At 43.1% G+C, this 16,007-nt stretch overlaps 2 protein-coding genes and 1 pseudogene across 3 annotated transcripts in view; all 3 read left to right on the top strand.

The window, feature by feature from the left end:
- IQGAP2 (IQ motif containing GTPase activating protein 2) overlaps window positions 1-16,007 on the top strand; it is a 287,444-nt gene that overhangs the window by 112,790 nt on the left and 158,647 nt on the right. The window lies entirely within an intron of this gene.
- On the top strand, window positions 2,940-4,697 carry LOC111095171 (annotated as a pseudogene).
- LOC100682812 (39S ribosomal protein L42, mitochondrial-like) lies at window positions 3,562-4,212 on the top strand. Its single transcript, XM_038532516.1, has one exon. The coding sequence runs from the start codon at window positions 3,658-3,660 to the stop codon at window positions 4,051-4,053; it is 396 nt and encodes a 131-aa protein (XP_038388444.1). The 5' UTR covers window positions 3,562-3,657; the 3' UTR covers window positions 4,054-4,212.

Below are 16,007 nucleotides of genomic sequence, written 5' to 3'. Positions count from 1 at the left end.
GTGTGTGCATATACACACACATACCCATGTAAGAGGGAGGGCTCTTTACCTTAAAAACTTTGGGTTCTTTTAAAAACCACTCAGTGGTTCTTAATTCATTCATTAACCATGTGGCAATTTATTTCTGGATGTACATCTTGTTTTCTTTTGGTAGAGTCCTATTTCTTCCTACTCTGGCTGACAGAGGAAACCACAAAGAGACTTCTTAAAATTAAGAAAACAGTGTTAAAACTTCAGTTGTGAATCTTGTCTACTTTGAGAAGAATCAGAATTTGAGGTCCCCAGTCAATAGTCAGCTCCCAGATAGAGAGTTCATTCAGATGTTTTTACTGTAACACAAGAAACTAGCAATACCAGATATTGTATGTTGTAGAGAAAAAACTGAAACATGGCAGACAGACCTTTACCAAACAGCCCAGAGGTGTGCATATCCTCCTCGTGAGAACTTTGCTGATCCACAGTTAGTAAATTAAGACAGATAGATTCTCTTCCTTGGAACAGTGTATTTGTTGTTTTCTTAAACTTAAAAATTATTTTTTAAGCTAAAAATTAGACTTTATTCAAATTACAAGCGATTGGGGTTTTTAATGCATTTAATTATTCATGGAATACATGAATGTGTTCTTAATGAGGATGAATTTAATTTCCCATTTGACATTAGGCCCCCCATACTATTCCACAGAGGAGTAACCGTTCTCAATTTTTGTTCTTCTAAAACATTTTCTATATGTTTATGTACATAAATGTTCACAAAGTGTTTCTTACTATAAACTCAATCATATCATATTGAATATAATGAAAATTGCCTTTTTAAAAATTAATACATCTTGGAAAATACAAGACAGAATCTTTCTTCCATGCTTTCTTTAAAAAAAAAAAAAGATTTTATTTATTTTTGAGAAAGGGGCGGGGTGGTGCGAGCAGGAAAAGGAGAAGCAGGCTCCACACTGAGTGCAGAGCCCAACGTGGGGTTCAATCCCAGGACTCTGAGATCATGACCTGAACCAAACCAAGAGTCAGATGCTTAACTGACTGAGCCACCCAGGTGCCCCTTTGTTATGCCTTCTTGAGACTGGCAGAGGGACTAGGAAAATCTTCCTATGACTGATATTGTGATAAGTTGGCCTCTGTTCTCAAGGCCTGATAGAGTATTAATGCTGACTCTCTCATGGATGTTCTTCCAAGCCCTCATCCCTTGCTCCCTCGCAGCCCCTGGGAACCTAGTGGCCCATCTCCAGTTCTGCCTCATGAGGTCATGTTGCCTCTTCAGAGACAGCCTTAGAGGTCTAGACCTAAGATAAGCCCTGGACTAGCCCATTCTTGCTTGGACTACTCCTAGCCCACAGAAACATCTAGCACTCTTTGCTCTAACAGAGGATGAGCCCCAGTCCCAGTGTAGCTTCAGTGTTCCTTCACTCCCTAGTCATCAAGACAGCCAGCCACACTGCCTCTCATGCTCTGGATTCCCAGGGTTGAAGTCAGATACCAGCTCTCTGCTTCCTTAACTGTGGAGAACTTCGGCCCACAACTCCGCAGTTAGTCTCACTGAAAACCCTCTCATGAGGCAAGAAGGTGATACTCCCGCCCTTTATCTAGTTGAGAGAAGGAGCTATGTGGCTGTCTCACAGAAAATTTTTCCAAAGAAATTCTCCTTCTGGTCTTTCTCTGGAAGCTCGTTATGGGAGAGAGACTCAAGTCTGATTCTTCATTATCTCCCTTTGGCACACTTTCCAGTGCCAATATCTGGTATTGCTAGTTTCTTGTGTTACAGTAAAAACTTACAGTGTAGCATCCTCCCTACATGTGTAAGGTCCAATTTTTCTCTTTACTGGGGACAAACAGTACTGTTGGTTTGGAGGGGTTGTATGATAGAACACTGTCAAATTATTCACCAGTAGGGTCTCAGGTACATGCCACACGCTTGCCAACACTCTATAAAATTGATCTTTAAATTTTTTGCCAATCTACTCAAGAAAAACTTATCTCTCACTGTTTTTCTTTACTAGGCAGCTCTTTGTTTATTCGTCAGGCATTTTTAGTTTCCCTTTCTGTGAATTGCCTCTTAATATCCTTAGCTAAATTTTTTAAAAACGCCTTCTTTATTGATTTATAGTTCTTTGTATTGTCTGAATACTAATCCTTTGTTATGTGGCAAATAGTTTCTCTAAGGCTGGCCCTGTCTTTTAACTTTGGGAAATTGGACTACATCAAAGACCCCATAAATAATTCTCCGTTGGATAGTTTTTTTGGTTGTGTCTGGCTTAAGAGGACTTTCCTTCTCCAGGGTTAGACCTACTCCCCTATATTTTCTAATGTTTTCATAGTTAAAATTTTTAATGTTTAGACCCTTAATTCACCTGGAATATTTTTGTGAACAGAACTCTAATTGTTTTCACCACACAGAGAGCCAGTTCTCTCAACACTGCTGTGAAAAGCCAGCAGCATGTTCTCTGGCTGCTAGGATAAGAGTATTCAAAGAACTAGTTAAAGAGAATGGGGTGGGGGAGAATGGTACATCTTTGCTAAACATCCTAAAGGCCAAGATCAGGAGACCTCTCAGTCCAGAAGATACTACTCTTCTGGGAAAGCTCTTGTAGCAGTGGACTTTCAACATGCACAGTATACCACTGGGCTGGCATACTATCAGAGCATTAAAATAAAGGCAGACTAAAGTTGCAGGCAACTTGTCCATTTCTTTCTGAGCAAAAAAAGCCATTTTTAAACATTTTCCATATGAATATTTTCACCTCTAATAATTAAATTTCTTCAAATAATGTATATGAGATACTCTTTAAAAAAAAAAAAAAACTGAGCCCTTAATTCATTCCCAGTAATACTTTTTTTATATTAAGACTTTTTTTTTTAGAGCAATTTAAGGTTTACAGCAAATTGAGCAGAGGGCACAGAGATTTCTCATATGCTTCCTGCTTCTCGACAACTCCCACCAGTGTACTACATCTGTTAAAATTTGTGAATCTGCTTTGTGCCCCTGGACGCTGCCAAGTAAGCATCGTTGAAGTCTCCCCTCCCACCGCCGTCATGGCTAAGTCCGAGTCTCCCAAAGGACCTGAGCAGCTGCAGAAGCCCTTCATCGGAGGTTTGAGCTTTGAAACAACCGATGGAAGCCTGAGGAGCCATTCTGAGCAATGTGGTAGTGAGAGATCCAGACACCAAGCGCCCCAGAGGCTCTGGGTTCGCCACGTAGGCCACCGTGGAGGAGGCGGACGCAGCCATGAGTGCAGGGCCACACAAGGTGGATGGAAGAGTGGTGGAACCTAAGAGGGCTGTCTCGAGAAGATTCTCACAGACCTGGTGCCCACTTAGCTGTGCAAAAGATTTTTGTTGGCGGCATTAGAGAAGACACTGAAGAACATCATCTAAGAGATTATTTTGAACAGTATGGGAAAATTGAAGTGATTGAGATCATGACTGACCGAGGCAGTGGCAAGAAGAGAGGTTTTGCTTTTGTGACATTTGATGACCATGACTCTGTAGACAAGATTGTCATTCAAAAATACCACACTGTGGGATTGAGGTAAAATGGCGGGCTCGTGGTGCCACTGACACAGGGATGAAAATAGTTACGCATGGAAGCAGAATTTAAAATCTGTCTCTTCAAATCATCTTTCACACCACCCAATAGCATCTTGATTCACCATGGTGTTGGCAGCAGTAAAATGGGCAATATCAAACAGAACTGTCTGGAAACATTTATTTTCAATTCAAAATGGAGCTTTATATTGTTTTTGTCATAAATCTACGTATTCTCCTCTACCAGATGACTATAATTGCAAAGTAGAGCTTGCTTTGACATCTGACGGCAGGACAATAGTATGCTACCACCCTTCTGTGGACATTCCATATGAGCATACAAAACCTATCCCTCGGCCAGATCCTGTGCATAATAATGAAGAAACACATGACCAAGTGCTGAAAACCAGACTAGAAGAAAAAAATGAACACTTTGAGCAAGGACTCATGATAGAACAACTTAGCAAAATGTTCTTTACCGTTGGTAAAGCACAGTTGGTATCCTCGTGGACAGTATCATAGACGTCGTAGGAAACTGGATCCTCCAAAAGACAGATGATACTGAGGTTTTCAGGAATCAAAAAGATGTTATCTTGTGTCTCATTTGCCATTTGAGAAACGCAATTGAGTATATTCACTAATATGTTATATAGCAAAATAATAATAAAATGTCTTTTCATAAAAAAACAAAACAAAAATACCACACTGTGAATGGCCACAGCTGTGTGGTAAGGAAAGCCCTATCGAAGCAAGAGATGGCTAGTGCTTCATCCAGCCAGAGAGGCCGAAGTGGTTCTGGAAACTTTGGTGGTGGTCGTGGAGGTGGTTTTGGTGGGAATGACAACTTTGGTCGTGGAGGGAACTTCAGTGGTCGAGGTGGCTTCGGTGGCAGTCGAGGTGGTGGTGGACAGGGTGGCGGTGGGGATGGCTAGAACGGATTTGGTAATGGTGGAAGCAACTTTGGAGGTGGCGGAAGCTGTAACGATTTTGGCAATTACAACAATCAATCCTCAAATTTTGGACCCACGAAGGGAGGAGATTTTGGAGGCAGAAGCTCTGGCCCCTATGGTGGTGGTGGCCAATACTTTGCCAAACCATGAAACCAAGGTGGCTGTGGCGGTTCCAGCAGCAGCAGCAGCAGCCATGGCTGTGGCGGAAGGTTTTAATTACTGCCAGGAAACAAAGCTTAGCAGGAGAGGAGAGCCACAGAAGGGACAGGGAAGCTACAGGTTACAACAGATTTGTGAACTCAGCTGAGCAGGTGGTGGCAGGGCCTGGCTGCTACAAAGAAGACACGTCTTAGACAATACTTGTGTGTATGGGCAAAAAACTCAAGGACTGTATTTGTGACTAATTGTATAAAACAGGTTATTTTAGTTTCTGTTCTGTGGAGAGTGTAAAGCATTCCAGCAAAAGGTTTTAATGTAGTTTTTTTTTTTTTTTTTGCACCCATGCTGTTTGCTAAATGATCATGACGCTGAATAAATGCGTCTTTTTAAAAATGTGCTGTGTAAAGTTAGTCTACTCTGAAGCCATCTTGGTAAACTACCCCAACAGTGTGAAGTTAGGATTCCTTCCGGGTGATGCCAGGTTCCATTCGAAATTTATTTGCAACCTGCCTGGGCACAGAAGCCATTGTCTCCACAAACCTTTGTGTGGTTGAACTGACAGTTAATGTGTTGTGACCTGGAGTTCACCGTTAAAAGGGTCACCCAAGCGAAGTCCTGGAGTTTATCTGGTTATTATGGTTGTTGGCACATCCTATGCAATATATCTAAATTGAATTATGGTATCAGATAAAATTATAGATGGGATTAAAGCTTGTGTATCATCCATCATCATGTGTAATCAATAAACAATTTAATATTCTCTTGAATGGAAAAAAAAATTTGTGAATCTGCTTTGACATATCATAATCACCCAAAGTCCATAGCTGACATTATGGTTCACTCTGGGTGTTGTACATTCTGTGGGTTTGAACAAATATATAATGATGTTTTTATCATTATGAATACAGAGTACTCATATCAGAGTACCACACAGAGTAGTTCCACTGTCTTAGAAATTCTCTGTGCTCCACCTATTCACGCCACTCCCTCACCTTACAGCCACCAATCTTTTTACTGTGGCCATAGTCTTGCCTTTTCCAGACTGTCATATAATTGGAATATAGCATGTAGCCTTTTCAGATTGGCTTCTCTCACTTCATAATAAATATTTAAGGTTCCTCTATATCTTTTTATGGCTTGAAAGCTCATGTCTTTTTAGCTCTGAATAATGTTCCATAATCTTAACGTACCACAATCTGTTTATCCCACCTACGGAAGGACATCTTGATATGCTTCCAAGTTTTGGCAATTGTGGATAAAGCTACTATAAATGTGTGTGGGGGGGGTGGTTTATGTGGATATAAGTTTTCAACACCCTTGGGTACATAGCAAAGGAGCACAGTTGCTGGTGGTATAAGAGTAAGTTTAGTTTCTTAAGGAACTGACTATCTCCCAAAGGGGCTGTACTATTTTGCATTCCTACCAGCAAAGAATGAGAGTTCCTGTTGCTCCACATCCATGCTAGGATTTGGTATTGACAGTGTTCTAGATTTTGGCCATTCTAATGGATGCATAATGGTATCTCATTGTTTTCATTTGCTTTTCCCTGATGACGTATGATATGGAACATCTTTTCTTATGCTTATTGGCCATCTGTATATCTTCTTTGGTGAGGTCCCATTAGTACCTTCCAGTTTATTTTTCCAAAACCCATCCACTTTGGTTATGAACATTGTATCTAAGAGGTCAGGAATATGATAAAGGTGGTTGGTTAACCTGAGCTTAAAGATTGAAAACTGGCTTTTCCTGCATCTTCCCATTATTGCCCCAGGTTTCATAGGTGGATGGAGTCCCACTGTCCTCACCATTGGAAAAGTAGCCCAAAGCATAACATAAGTGAGAAACATATTTACTAAGAATTCTAAGCCTTTGTCAGACCCTTCTTGTGTTTCTTTGATGATATAAAAGCCAGTAATGATTGCTAATTTGAGTCTAGGATTTTCACCTTATTTTATCTGAATCCTTGCACATAGGTCAGAATATTTGTCCCTTGGGCAGAGGACAGCAAGTGCAAGAGCTATGAGGTGGGGACAGAGCAGGCACTTTCTAGAAACTGAAAGAAGGCCAGTGAGGCCAAGCATCAGGCAGGCCAAGCTCAGGGCCTTATAGCTACCTGAAGTCTTTAGTGGACCTGATGCTGCAGGCAGTGGACACGTCATTGAAGCATTTTAAGCAAAGTGAGATCAGGTTTGTACTACACAAGAACTTTGCCAATATGAAGGCAAATTGGTGTTGGGCAGGAGTAGATTCTGAAGAAGCAGTTGAAAACTCTTTGCAGTGATCCAGGTGAAGTATACTTAATACTTTACCTTAACTTTGTTTGAAAATATAAAAATATTTGAAAATATAAAAATATTTAGGTGTAAGGCACCTGGGTGGCTCAGTTGGTTGAGAATCTGCCTTTGGCTCAGGTCATGATCCCAGGGTTCTAGGATTGAGCCCCACATTGGGCTCCCTGCTCAGTAGGGAGTCTGCTGTCTTTCCCTCTGCTGTTCTCCCTGCTTATGCATTCTTGTTCTCTCTCTCACTCTCTCTCTCTCTCTCAAATAATAAATCTTTTAAAAGAAATAATGAGGTCTGTATTTTTAAAAGTAGAATAAAAACCCTGTAAGTTACAAGTATGGTATAGGGTAAAACTTTTTTTTTTAACCTCAATGCCATTTTTTTTTAAATTTAAATTCAATTAATTAACATATGGTGTATTATTAGTTTCTGAGGTAGAGTTCAGTGATTCATCAGTTGTATCTAACACCCGGTGATCTTTCCATCAAGTGCCCTCCTTAATGCCCATCACCCAATTACCCCTTCCCCTCAACCTTCCCTCCAGCAACCCTCAATTTGTTTCCTAGAGTTAAGGGTCTCTTATGGTTTATCTCCCTCTCTGATTTTTGTCTTGTTTTATTTTTTCCTCCATTTCCCAATGATCCTTTGTTTTGTTTCTTAAATTCCACATATGAGTGAAATCACAGAATTGTCTTTCTCTGATTGACTTATTTCATTTAGCATAATACCCCTAGTTCCATCCATATCCTTGCAAATGATAAGATTTCATTTTTTAAAAGATTTTATTTATTTATTCATGAGAGAGAGAGAGAGAGAGAGGCAGAGACACAGGCAGAGGGAGAGGCACACTCCATGCAGGGAGCCCGATGTGGGACTCGATCCAGAACTCCAGGATCATGCTCTGGGCTGAAGGCAGCACTAAACCGCTGAGCCACCCAGGGATTCCCAAGATTTCATTTTTTGATGGCTGAGTAATATTCCATTATATATAAAAAACCACATCCTCTTGATCTGTTCATCTGTTGATGGACATCTGGGCTCTTTTTTCCCATAGTTTAGCTATTACGGGCATTGCTGCTATAAATACTGGGATGCAGTTGCCCCTTCAGATCACTATTCTAGTATCCTTTGGGTAAATACCCAGCAGTGCAATTGCTAGGTCATAGTGAACTGGAATAGGCAGGAGTGCTGTACAGAGGGGCCCAGGGAGGGGGCTGGTTGGTGGGCAGCAGTTCAGTGCACCTGAGGCTGGGGGTGCCCATGGCAGAGCCCTCCTGGTGGCTCAGGGGGTGAGCCCAGCTTCTCTGCCTCCTGTTCCACCGACTGGCTCCCGTATGCACTGTCCTCCTTCACCTCTGTGCTGGGCAGCTTGTCTCGGGCCTCAGGGCCCCTCAGCAGCCTCACTCCTTCCTCCAGGCCCATGTCAGACAGGGCGCCCAGCAGGCCTGCCAAGTCCACCAGCCAGCTTGTAACTGCGCAGGAGGCTGCCGCTGGGTGAGGCAGTCTTCCGGTATGTGTCCACCAGACTGCGCAGCCCCAGCCGTTCTGCTAGCTCTGCCCAGCTGCCCTGGGCTCCTGGCCCATCTAGCAGATGCTCTAGATTCTGTAGGACTGCATCCTCAAGTGGCAGCTCTGGCCCTGGAGGGCTGGGTGGGGTCAGGGGAAGTGCCATGGTGTCCTGAGCAGCATTTAGCAGCAAGGTCTTCACCTTGGTGCTGCGAGTGAGGTCAAGAGGTGTATGGCCCCGGGAGCTGCCTCGGGCGTCCCTCTCAGGTCCCTCAGAATCTGAGTCACTACCAGAGGTAGGGGGCGAAGGCAGTGGGCGCAGGGGCTCCTCATTCTCTGCATGGGTATCAGCACCAGCCTTTAGAAGGAGGTGGGTGAGAGTAGGGGATCCCAGTCCAGCTGCCAGGTGTAGGGGTGTGTTTCCCACAAAGGTGCGGGCATTCACATTGGCACGGAGCTTGGTGACCAGATGCTCTCTTTTTAACTTCTTGAGGAACCTCCACAGTGTTTTCCAGAGTGGCTGTACAGTTTGCACTCCCACCAACAGTGTAAGAGGGTTCTCCTTTTTCCACATCCTCACCAACATTTGTCGTTTTCTGATGTGTTAATTTTAGCCATTCTGACCTGTGTGAGGTGGTATCTCATTGTGGTTTTGATTTGTATTTCCCTGATGCTGAGTGATAAGGAGCATTTTCTTATGTGCTTGTTGGCCATGTGTAGGTCTTCTTTGGTGAAATGACTGTTCGTGTCTTCTGCCCATTTCTTGACTGTATTACTTGTTTTTTGAGTGTTGAGTTTAATCAGTTCTTTATAGATCTTTGATACTAGCCCTTTATCTGATGTGTCATTTGCAAATATCTTCTTCCATTCTATAGGTTGTCTTTTGGTTTTGTTGACTGTTTCCTTTGCTGTGCAGAAGCTTTTTATCTTGGTGAAGTCTCAGTAGTTCATTTTTGTTTTTGTCCCTTCATTTGAAGATATATCTAATAGGAAGTTGCTGCGGCCGGGGTCATAGAGGTTGCTGCCTATGTTCTCTCAGATTTTGATGGATCCCTGTCTCACATCTAGGGCTTTCATCCATTGAAGTCAATGCCATTTTTAAAAATCACATTTCTGCAGGACTAGTTACAAAACTTGCAGAGGCTACTGCAGAATGAAGAAATGAGACCCCCTTGTTCAAAAGTTAAGAATTTCGAAGTGGCTATGATAGAGCATTAAACCAAATGCAGGGCCATAGAACTGCCCTGTAGTTGCCCCTGAGTCCCTGTAATAGAGTGACTTGAGTCAGTCCCTGAGAAACTTCTCTGCCCATTCCAGTGAAGACTGGTGACTCCCTTGCTATAAGCAGAGAGGAAAAGACTGAAGCAAAGCTTGTATAGCTCAAAGCCCTTCTTAAGCTTACTAGTGATGATTGATAACCTGTAGAGAGGATTTGAAATTCAAATTGAAAATAAGGATTATGACTGAGCTAGCTGAATGAGAATGATGGTAGAAATTACGAATCTTTGTTATTTCTTGTTTTAATGACTGTGACTGATGAAACATAAGAAAGGGAGGTACTATCTGAATATGTTCCTTAGAACTATTCCTTACCTGGCAGCCCCGGTGGTGCAGCGGTTTAGTGCCGCCTACAGCCCGGGGTGTGATCCTGGAGACCCAGGATTGAGTCCCACGTCGGGCTCCTTGCACGGAGCCTGCTTCTCCCTCTGCCTGTGTCTCTGCCTCTCTCTCTCTCTCTGAATAAATAAGTAAATAAATCTTAAAAAAAACAAACAAAAAACTATTCCTTACCAACATGTACCATTTAACTGGCTTTCTGAGAGCATAATCTTGCATAGTTTGGGAAACATTGGTTTGGACAAAAAAAATTCCTATCCAAAAATAAAATTTTTTTTTTCTTTAAAGAACTAATGAGATACAGGGGTGTACCTGGGTGGCTCAGTTGGTGAAGCGCCTGCTTTCGGCTCAGGTTATAATTCCCAGGGTCCTGGGATGGAACCCTGCATCAGGCTCCCTGCTCATTGAGGAGTCTGCTTCTCCCTCTCCCTCTGCCTCCTCCCCCCTGCTCATGCTTTGTCTCCATCTCTGTTTCTCTCAAATAAATAAATAAAATCTTTAAAAAAAAAAAGAATTGGTGAGACGTAGCTTTTCATCTCAATTTGAAGTGTTAGGACCTGCTCCTTTTGTTTGGTGCCTTTAAAAATGGTTTGAAGAACTCACTGGCCTTTTCATGGGAAGTATCAAAAATTTTCAGTTCTTTAATTCCTATTAAAGGAATTAAATTTTCAATCTAAAATTGAAAGTATAATATATACGTATTTTTTTACCTACTAATATCACAGAGGGAGGGATAGTGGCTTTGGGATTTCTCGTTTTGGGATGCTGTCTTTTTTATTGGTAAAAAGTTGTCTTGGTGAGTTCTGTACCAGTGATATCTTGAAGGCAAAATGTGAGAACACCTTTTAAAGCACGGCTTACATTTCTAGGGAAAAGACCTTGTGCTTACTAAACCAAGTCCCTTTCAGCAATTTTCACTGACTCAGAACCCTGATATTTGCATAGTGATTCAACCAGCAAGGATACTGGCTGCTGAGATAATTTGGTTAAGATAAGCCCTCTGGTTCAGTGCTTTTAAAAGGTTACTAAATGCCTTTCCTGAGTAGTGTGCTCTACAGTAGTTTCCAGGAACTTCTGATTATCTAAAATGCTACCTACAGAACTGGGTAGTCATAGTGGTATTAAAGATTCTTTGAGAGAGACCCACAAGGCCAGTTTTGGACAGTTGACATTAAACACTGCAAAATTCCACAGTACAGACAGCTTGGCAAGTTTGATTCTGGTGCATTCTGTTCAGAACTGGTTTCTTGTTTTTTGTGTTTTTTTTCTCAATAGTAGTTTTGTCTTTCTGTGAAAGGTCAGACTGCACTTGTCCAGTACTGGTGGCGTTCCTTTGTGAGACGAGGGAAGGGGGTGGACATATTGACTTAGTGTCATTATGTATAATAAGCTATCACAACAGCAGGCTTTATAGACTTGAACATGTAATAAAGTCATCTGCATTTTAAAACTGCTGGTGAGCAGCTGCCAATTCTAAAATCACTTGGGACATTTGGAGGTCTCCGTTGAGCTCATTTTTTAGCCCTCTCTGCTCTTTGGTATAGTGGGGCAGAGCCAGCATGGATTTGCTCTAGAGTCAAGCTTAGTCAGAGTCCTGGCCTTATCTTTTGGACTGTCGAGATAGCATTCAGATTAGATGGCTTCTGTAATGTAGGGTTACCACTGTGACGTGGCACAGCTCTTAAGTGAAGTGGCTGGCGTATGGCCTTCAATGTAGTGGGGATGGCATACCCATTGATTCCCCGGTACCCTACTAGGATGGGGGGTGAGGTGTGAGTGCAGACCTGTGTGAGTCTGGTCGTGTGTCCTTTCTCTTCCCAGGAAGTTGAGGCTTGGCAGAGGCCTTTAGCTGAAGCCTCTTCCTTAGAGAGTGACCAGGGGTGGCCCGTGGTAAACTTTGGCCTGCCTCGAGTTACAGTACAATCCTTATTGTACTGTTTTTCAGCTGCACACAATTTAGGAAGACTTTTTTTTCCTAGATTTTATTTATTTATTCATGAGAGACACAGAATAAATAAATAAAACCTCTCCACAGAGAGAGGGAGAGACACAGGCAGAAGGAGAAGCAGGCTCCCTGCAGGGAGCTCGACGTGGGACTCGATCCCAGGACCCTGGGGTCATGACCTGAGCTGAAGGCAGGCGCTCAACCACTGAGCCATCCAGGAGTCCTGGAAGAGTTTATAATTTATGTGAACTTATATCTACTTTCAATATGGCTGCTTTCTTGAGGAGCTTTTCTTGAATTTGTTCAGGCTAGCAGCATGAAATAACTTTCTTTCTAGGCATTGCTTACAGTTGTGCTCTGGCAAATCCCAGTTTCCAGTCCTTGGATGATATATATTGACCATATTCTATAATTCCTTCATCTTTCTAAAACTCCCTAATCTCATATCCAGTTCAAGCTGTGTACCTCTCCTCTCTCCTGAGCTCTAGTTCCTCCCCGTGTGACAGGAAACAGAGCAAGGGTCCAGCAGTTATTTAACTCAGCAAGTCACAGTTGGTGGTGAGAAAGTACTTCCATCTGGTTCATTCTGAGGTTAGGGGTCTCTGCACAAATGCTGTGTATGGTTCTCCTGGGGCTGTGTGCAGCTTCCCCTCAGCCTCTTCTGCACGGGACGTGTTCAGGAGGTGCTGTGTCTCGCTTTGGTATTGCTGGGTATTCATGTCCCATCCATGCTCCCATCTCCTCCTCAGAGCCCAGTGTCCTGTTGCCTGGCTCAGCAGCTGCCTGGCGACCTTAGGGCTCCTGCCCCACTAACTTGAACACTCCTTAAAAAAGACCTCTGTTAACTACAGAGTTCCCCTCCCACGCTGCCCAGGGGTTATAATAACCTGGAATGGAGTGGAGCATTCCACCTTCTTTCCTGATAGTGGTACACCTAGATGCCTCTAAGCTCTGCTTCCAGGGAGCTCCTCCAGTGGGCTTCCCACCTTCCACATCTCTAGCTCAAAAATGGAGGCCAGTCTCTGTTTTGATGGGTGTATCCCCCCAGTCCAGGTAATGGATGCCAAATTCTCCCAACTCTCTAACATGGCCCTCTCTGCCTTACTGCCAGCCCAGAGTGGGCCTGTGAGTTCCACAGCTCAGCAAGCAGCAGACAAGGAAGAGGATGCCTTTCTCCTCTACTTGCAGGTACCCCTCCTAGAGGTCCTAGAGGTTGTCTTAGAACCCCTCACAATGCTCCCAACTTGTTGGAGAAGCAGGTGGTAACTTGCACTAGAAACTTGCCCTCCACACAAAGCCAGCATCAACCATTCTCCCTTTTCTTGAAGCTAGGTGGACGGAGGGGATGTGGTCAGCTAGTAGGACTGGTCCTGTGACCTCTGGGTAAGCAATATGGGGCACTGTCTATCCCTACTTGTCTATGGCCTTTTTTTTTTTTAAGATTTTATTTATTTATTTATTCATGAGAGACAGAAAGAGAGAGAGAGAGAGGCAGAGACACAGGCAGAGGGCGAAGCAGGCTCCATGCAGGGAGCCTGACGTGGGACTCCATCCCTGGTCTCCAGGATCACGCCCCAGGTCAAAGGTGGCGCTAAACTGCTGAGCCACCCAGGCTGCCCTGTCTATGGCCTTCTAAGTAGGGTAGCTTCATTGTCCTCAGCCCTGGGCCTTGGCTATAAATCTAAGAATAAGAATAAGTCCCATTCAATTATTTCTTCTTCATATTAGTAACATTCCCTTTCTTGAAATACCTACCATCTAGTGCAAGGGATGTTTTTTCAATGCATCCTTTGTTGCAGAACCAGGTTAATACTTAGTGGTCCTGGTATAGGATGTGAGTTGTAGGCTTAAAAATAAATCTAACTTTAGGAAGGTACCACAAGAGTCTCCATGGACTTTGCTATGGTATGAATGTTTGTGTCCTTCCAAAATTGTTATAGTCAAATCCTAACGCCCAATGTGATAGTCTTAGGAGATGGATTTGGGAGACAATTAGTTCATGAGAGTGGAGGCCCCATGAATGGGATTGGTGTTCTTATAAGATAGATCCCACAGAGCTCCCCAGTCCTTTTTGCCATGTGAGGACACATGAGTAGGTGCCAGCCATGAACCACGAAGAGAGCCCTTACCAGACCATGCTGGCACCCTCATTTTGGACTTTGCAGCTTCCAGAATGAGACATCATCTTAAAAAAAAAAAAACTTATTTATTTGAGAGAAAGAGAGAGCACACAAGCATGAATAGAAGGGGGGCGGGAAGAGAGAGAGGATGAGAGAATTCCAAGCAAACTCCCCACTGGTGAGTCTGATGGCAGGATTTGATCTCACAACCCTGAGATCTTGATCTGAGTCAAAACCAAGAGTTGGACACTTCACCAAGTGAGCCATCCAGGCGCCCCCCAAAATTATTAATAGCCGTAGGGATGAGAAGTTCAAGCTTCTCCGAGATTTCTTCAATTCCCATCTACTAACTCCTTGCTGATAACTTGGAAATGTATGTTCTGCTGGAGAGATTGTTTGAATCACTGCTGCTGCTTCACATTCACCTAACAAAGGAAAAATCACAAGAAACTGACAATCACCTTAAATAATAGACTTGACAATTAGGTGTGAGTAAGGTACTTTATTGTTCATTTATTCAGCACACACAAGAGAGAAAAGGGAAGCCCTTGGAGGTATGTGAGTGAAATGGTGATCCCTGTCTGGGGAAAATTAATCTGGCAGCCACTTGTAAACTGGATCATCTGGGGACAGTTTGCTGAAGATAGGGTGCCCTAGTCAAAGGTAAAAGGCCAGGCCAGAGATCAAAGGGCCTGAATAGGGCAGGTGACAATGTAGCAGAGGGGACAGGAGATGAAGGGAGAGAGAAGCACAGGGTTGGTAGAAGCCAAGAACCAGCTGGAATGAGAACAGAAAGGGACATTGCAGTTTGAACATGGGGTCAATGAGAATAGAGGTTATCATGAACAGAAGTAGAGAATTAGAAAGGAAGATCAATTTGAACGTAGGGCAAGTCAGGGCTACCATTAGACTAAAGTGTCTTTGTGAGAAGGAAAAGGCACCCCTTCCTCCAGAATACAGGCTGGTCCCCGGGGCCAGGCTCCTGTACACAGAGTCCACCTGTACAGCCATACACAGTGGCCCTGTGGAAACGTCCTGTAGAGCAGCGAGATTCCTGTGGTCACCATACGTCCTCAGGGCCATTCCAGGCTGTAAGATGTAAGGGGTGGTGTTTGTGTACGTGTGCTGGAGGGGCTTGGGGGGTGGAATCCTTGGGGGTCCATTTGGTTGCTGAGAAAAGCCAAGTAGGTAAGAAAGACTCCTCCTCTTGACTACCTTCCCTACATATATCCCTGTTCTTTTTTTTTTTTAATTATGGTAAAATTTATGTAACAAAAAATTGGCCATTTTAACCATTTTTAAATGTACAATTCAGTGACACCAAATACATTTATAATGTTGTATAACTATCACCACTATCTCCTGACCTACTTCCTCTTGCAAAACTGAAACACACTCCTCATTAAATCCTAACTCACCATTCCTACTCCCCCCAGCTCCCAGTAACCACTACTCTCCTGTCTCGATGAATTTGACTATCCTAGGTACTTCTTATAAGTGGAATCATACAGTATATGTCCTTTTATGCCGGGCTTATTTCACTTAACATAATGTCTTCAAAGTTCATCTCTGTTGTTGTACGTATTGGGATTTTATTAAGGGTGAATAATCCATTGTATGGATTTACCACGTTTTGTAGATTCATCTGTTGATGGACACTTTGATTGTTCCTACCTTTTGGCTGTTATGAATAATGCTGCTGTGAACATTGGTATACTAGTATCTGCTTGAGTCCTTGTTTTCAGTTCTTCTGGGTATATACCCAAATGTGAAATTGTTGGATCATACATAATTCTGCTTGCTTTTTGGAGGAACCGCCAAATTGCTTACCACAGTGGCTACACTATTTTACATTCCCGATAATACATGAGGGCTTCAATTTATCTACATCTTGAG

This window comes from Canis lupus, chromosome 3 (assembly GCF_011100685.1).
Source record: "Canis lupus familiaris isolate Mischka breed German Shepherd chromosome 3, alternate assembly UU_Cfam_GSD_1.0, whole genome shotgun sequence".
Taxonomy (NCBI): domain Eukaryota; kingdom Metazoa; phylum Chordata; class Mammalia; order Carnivora; family Canidae; genus Canis; species Canis lupus.
Note: the sequence above shows the minus strand (reverse complement) of the source record. Positions and strands in the feature narration are given on the sequence as shown.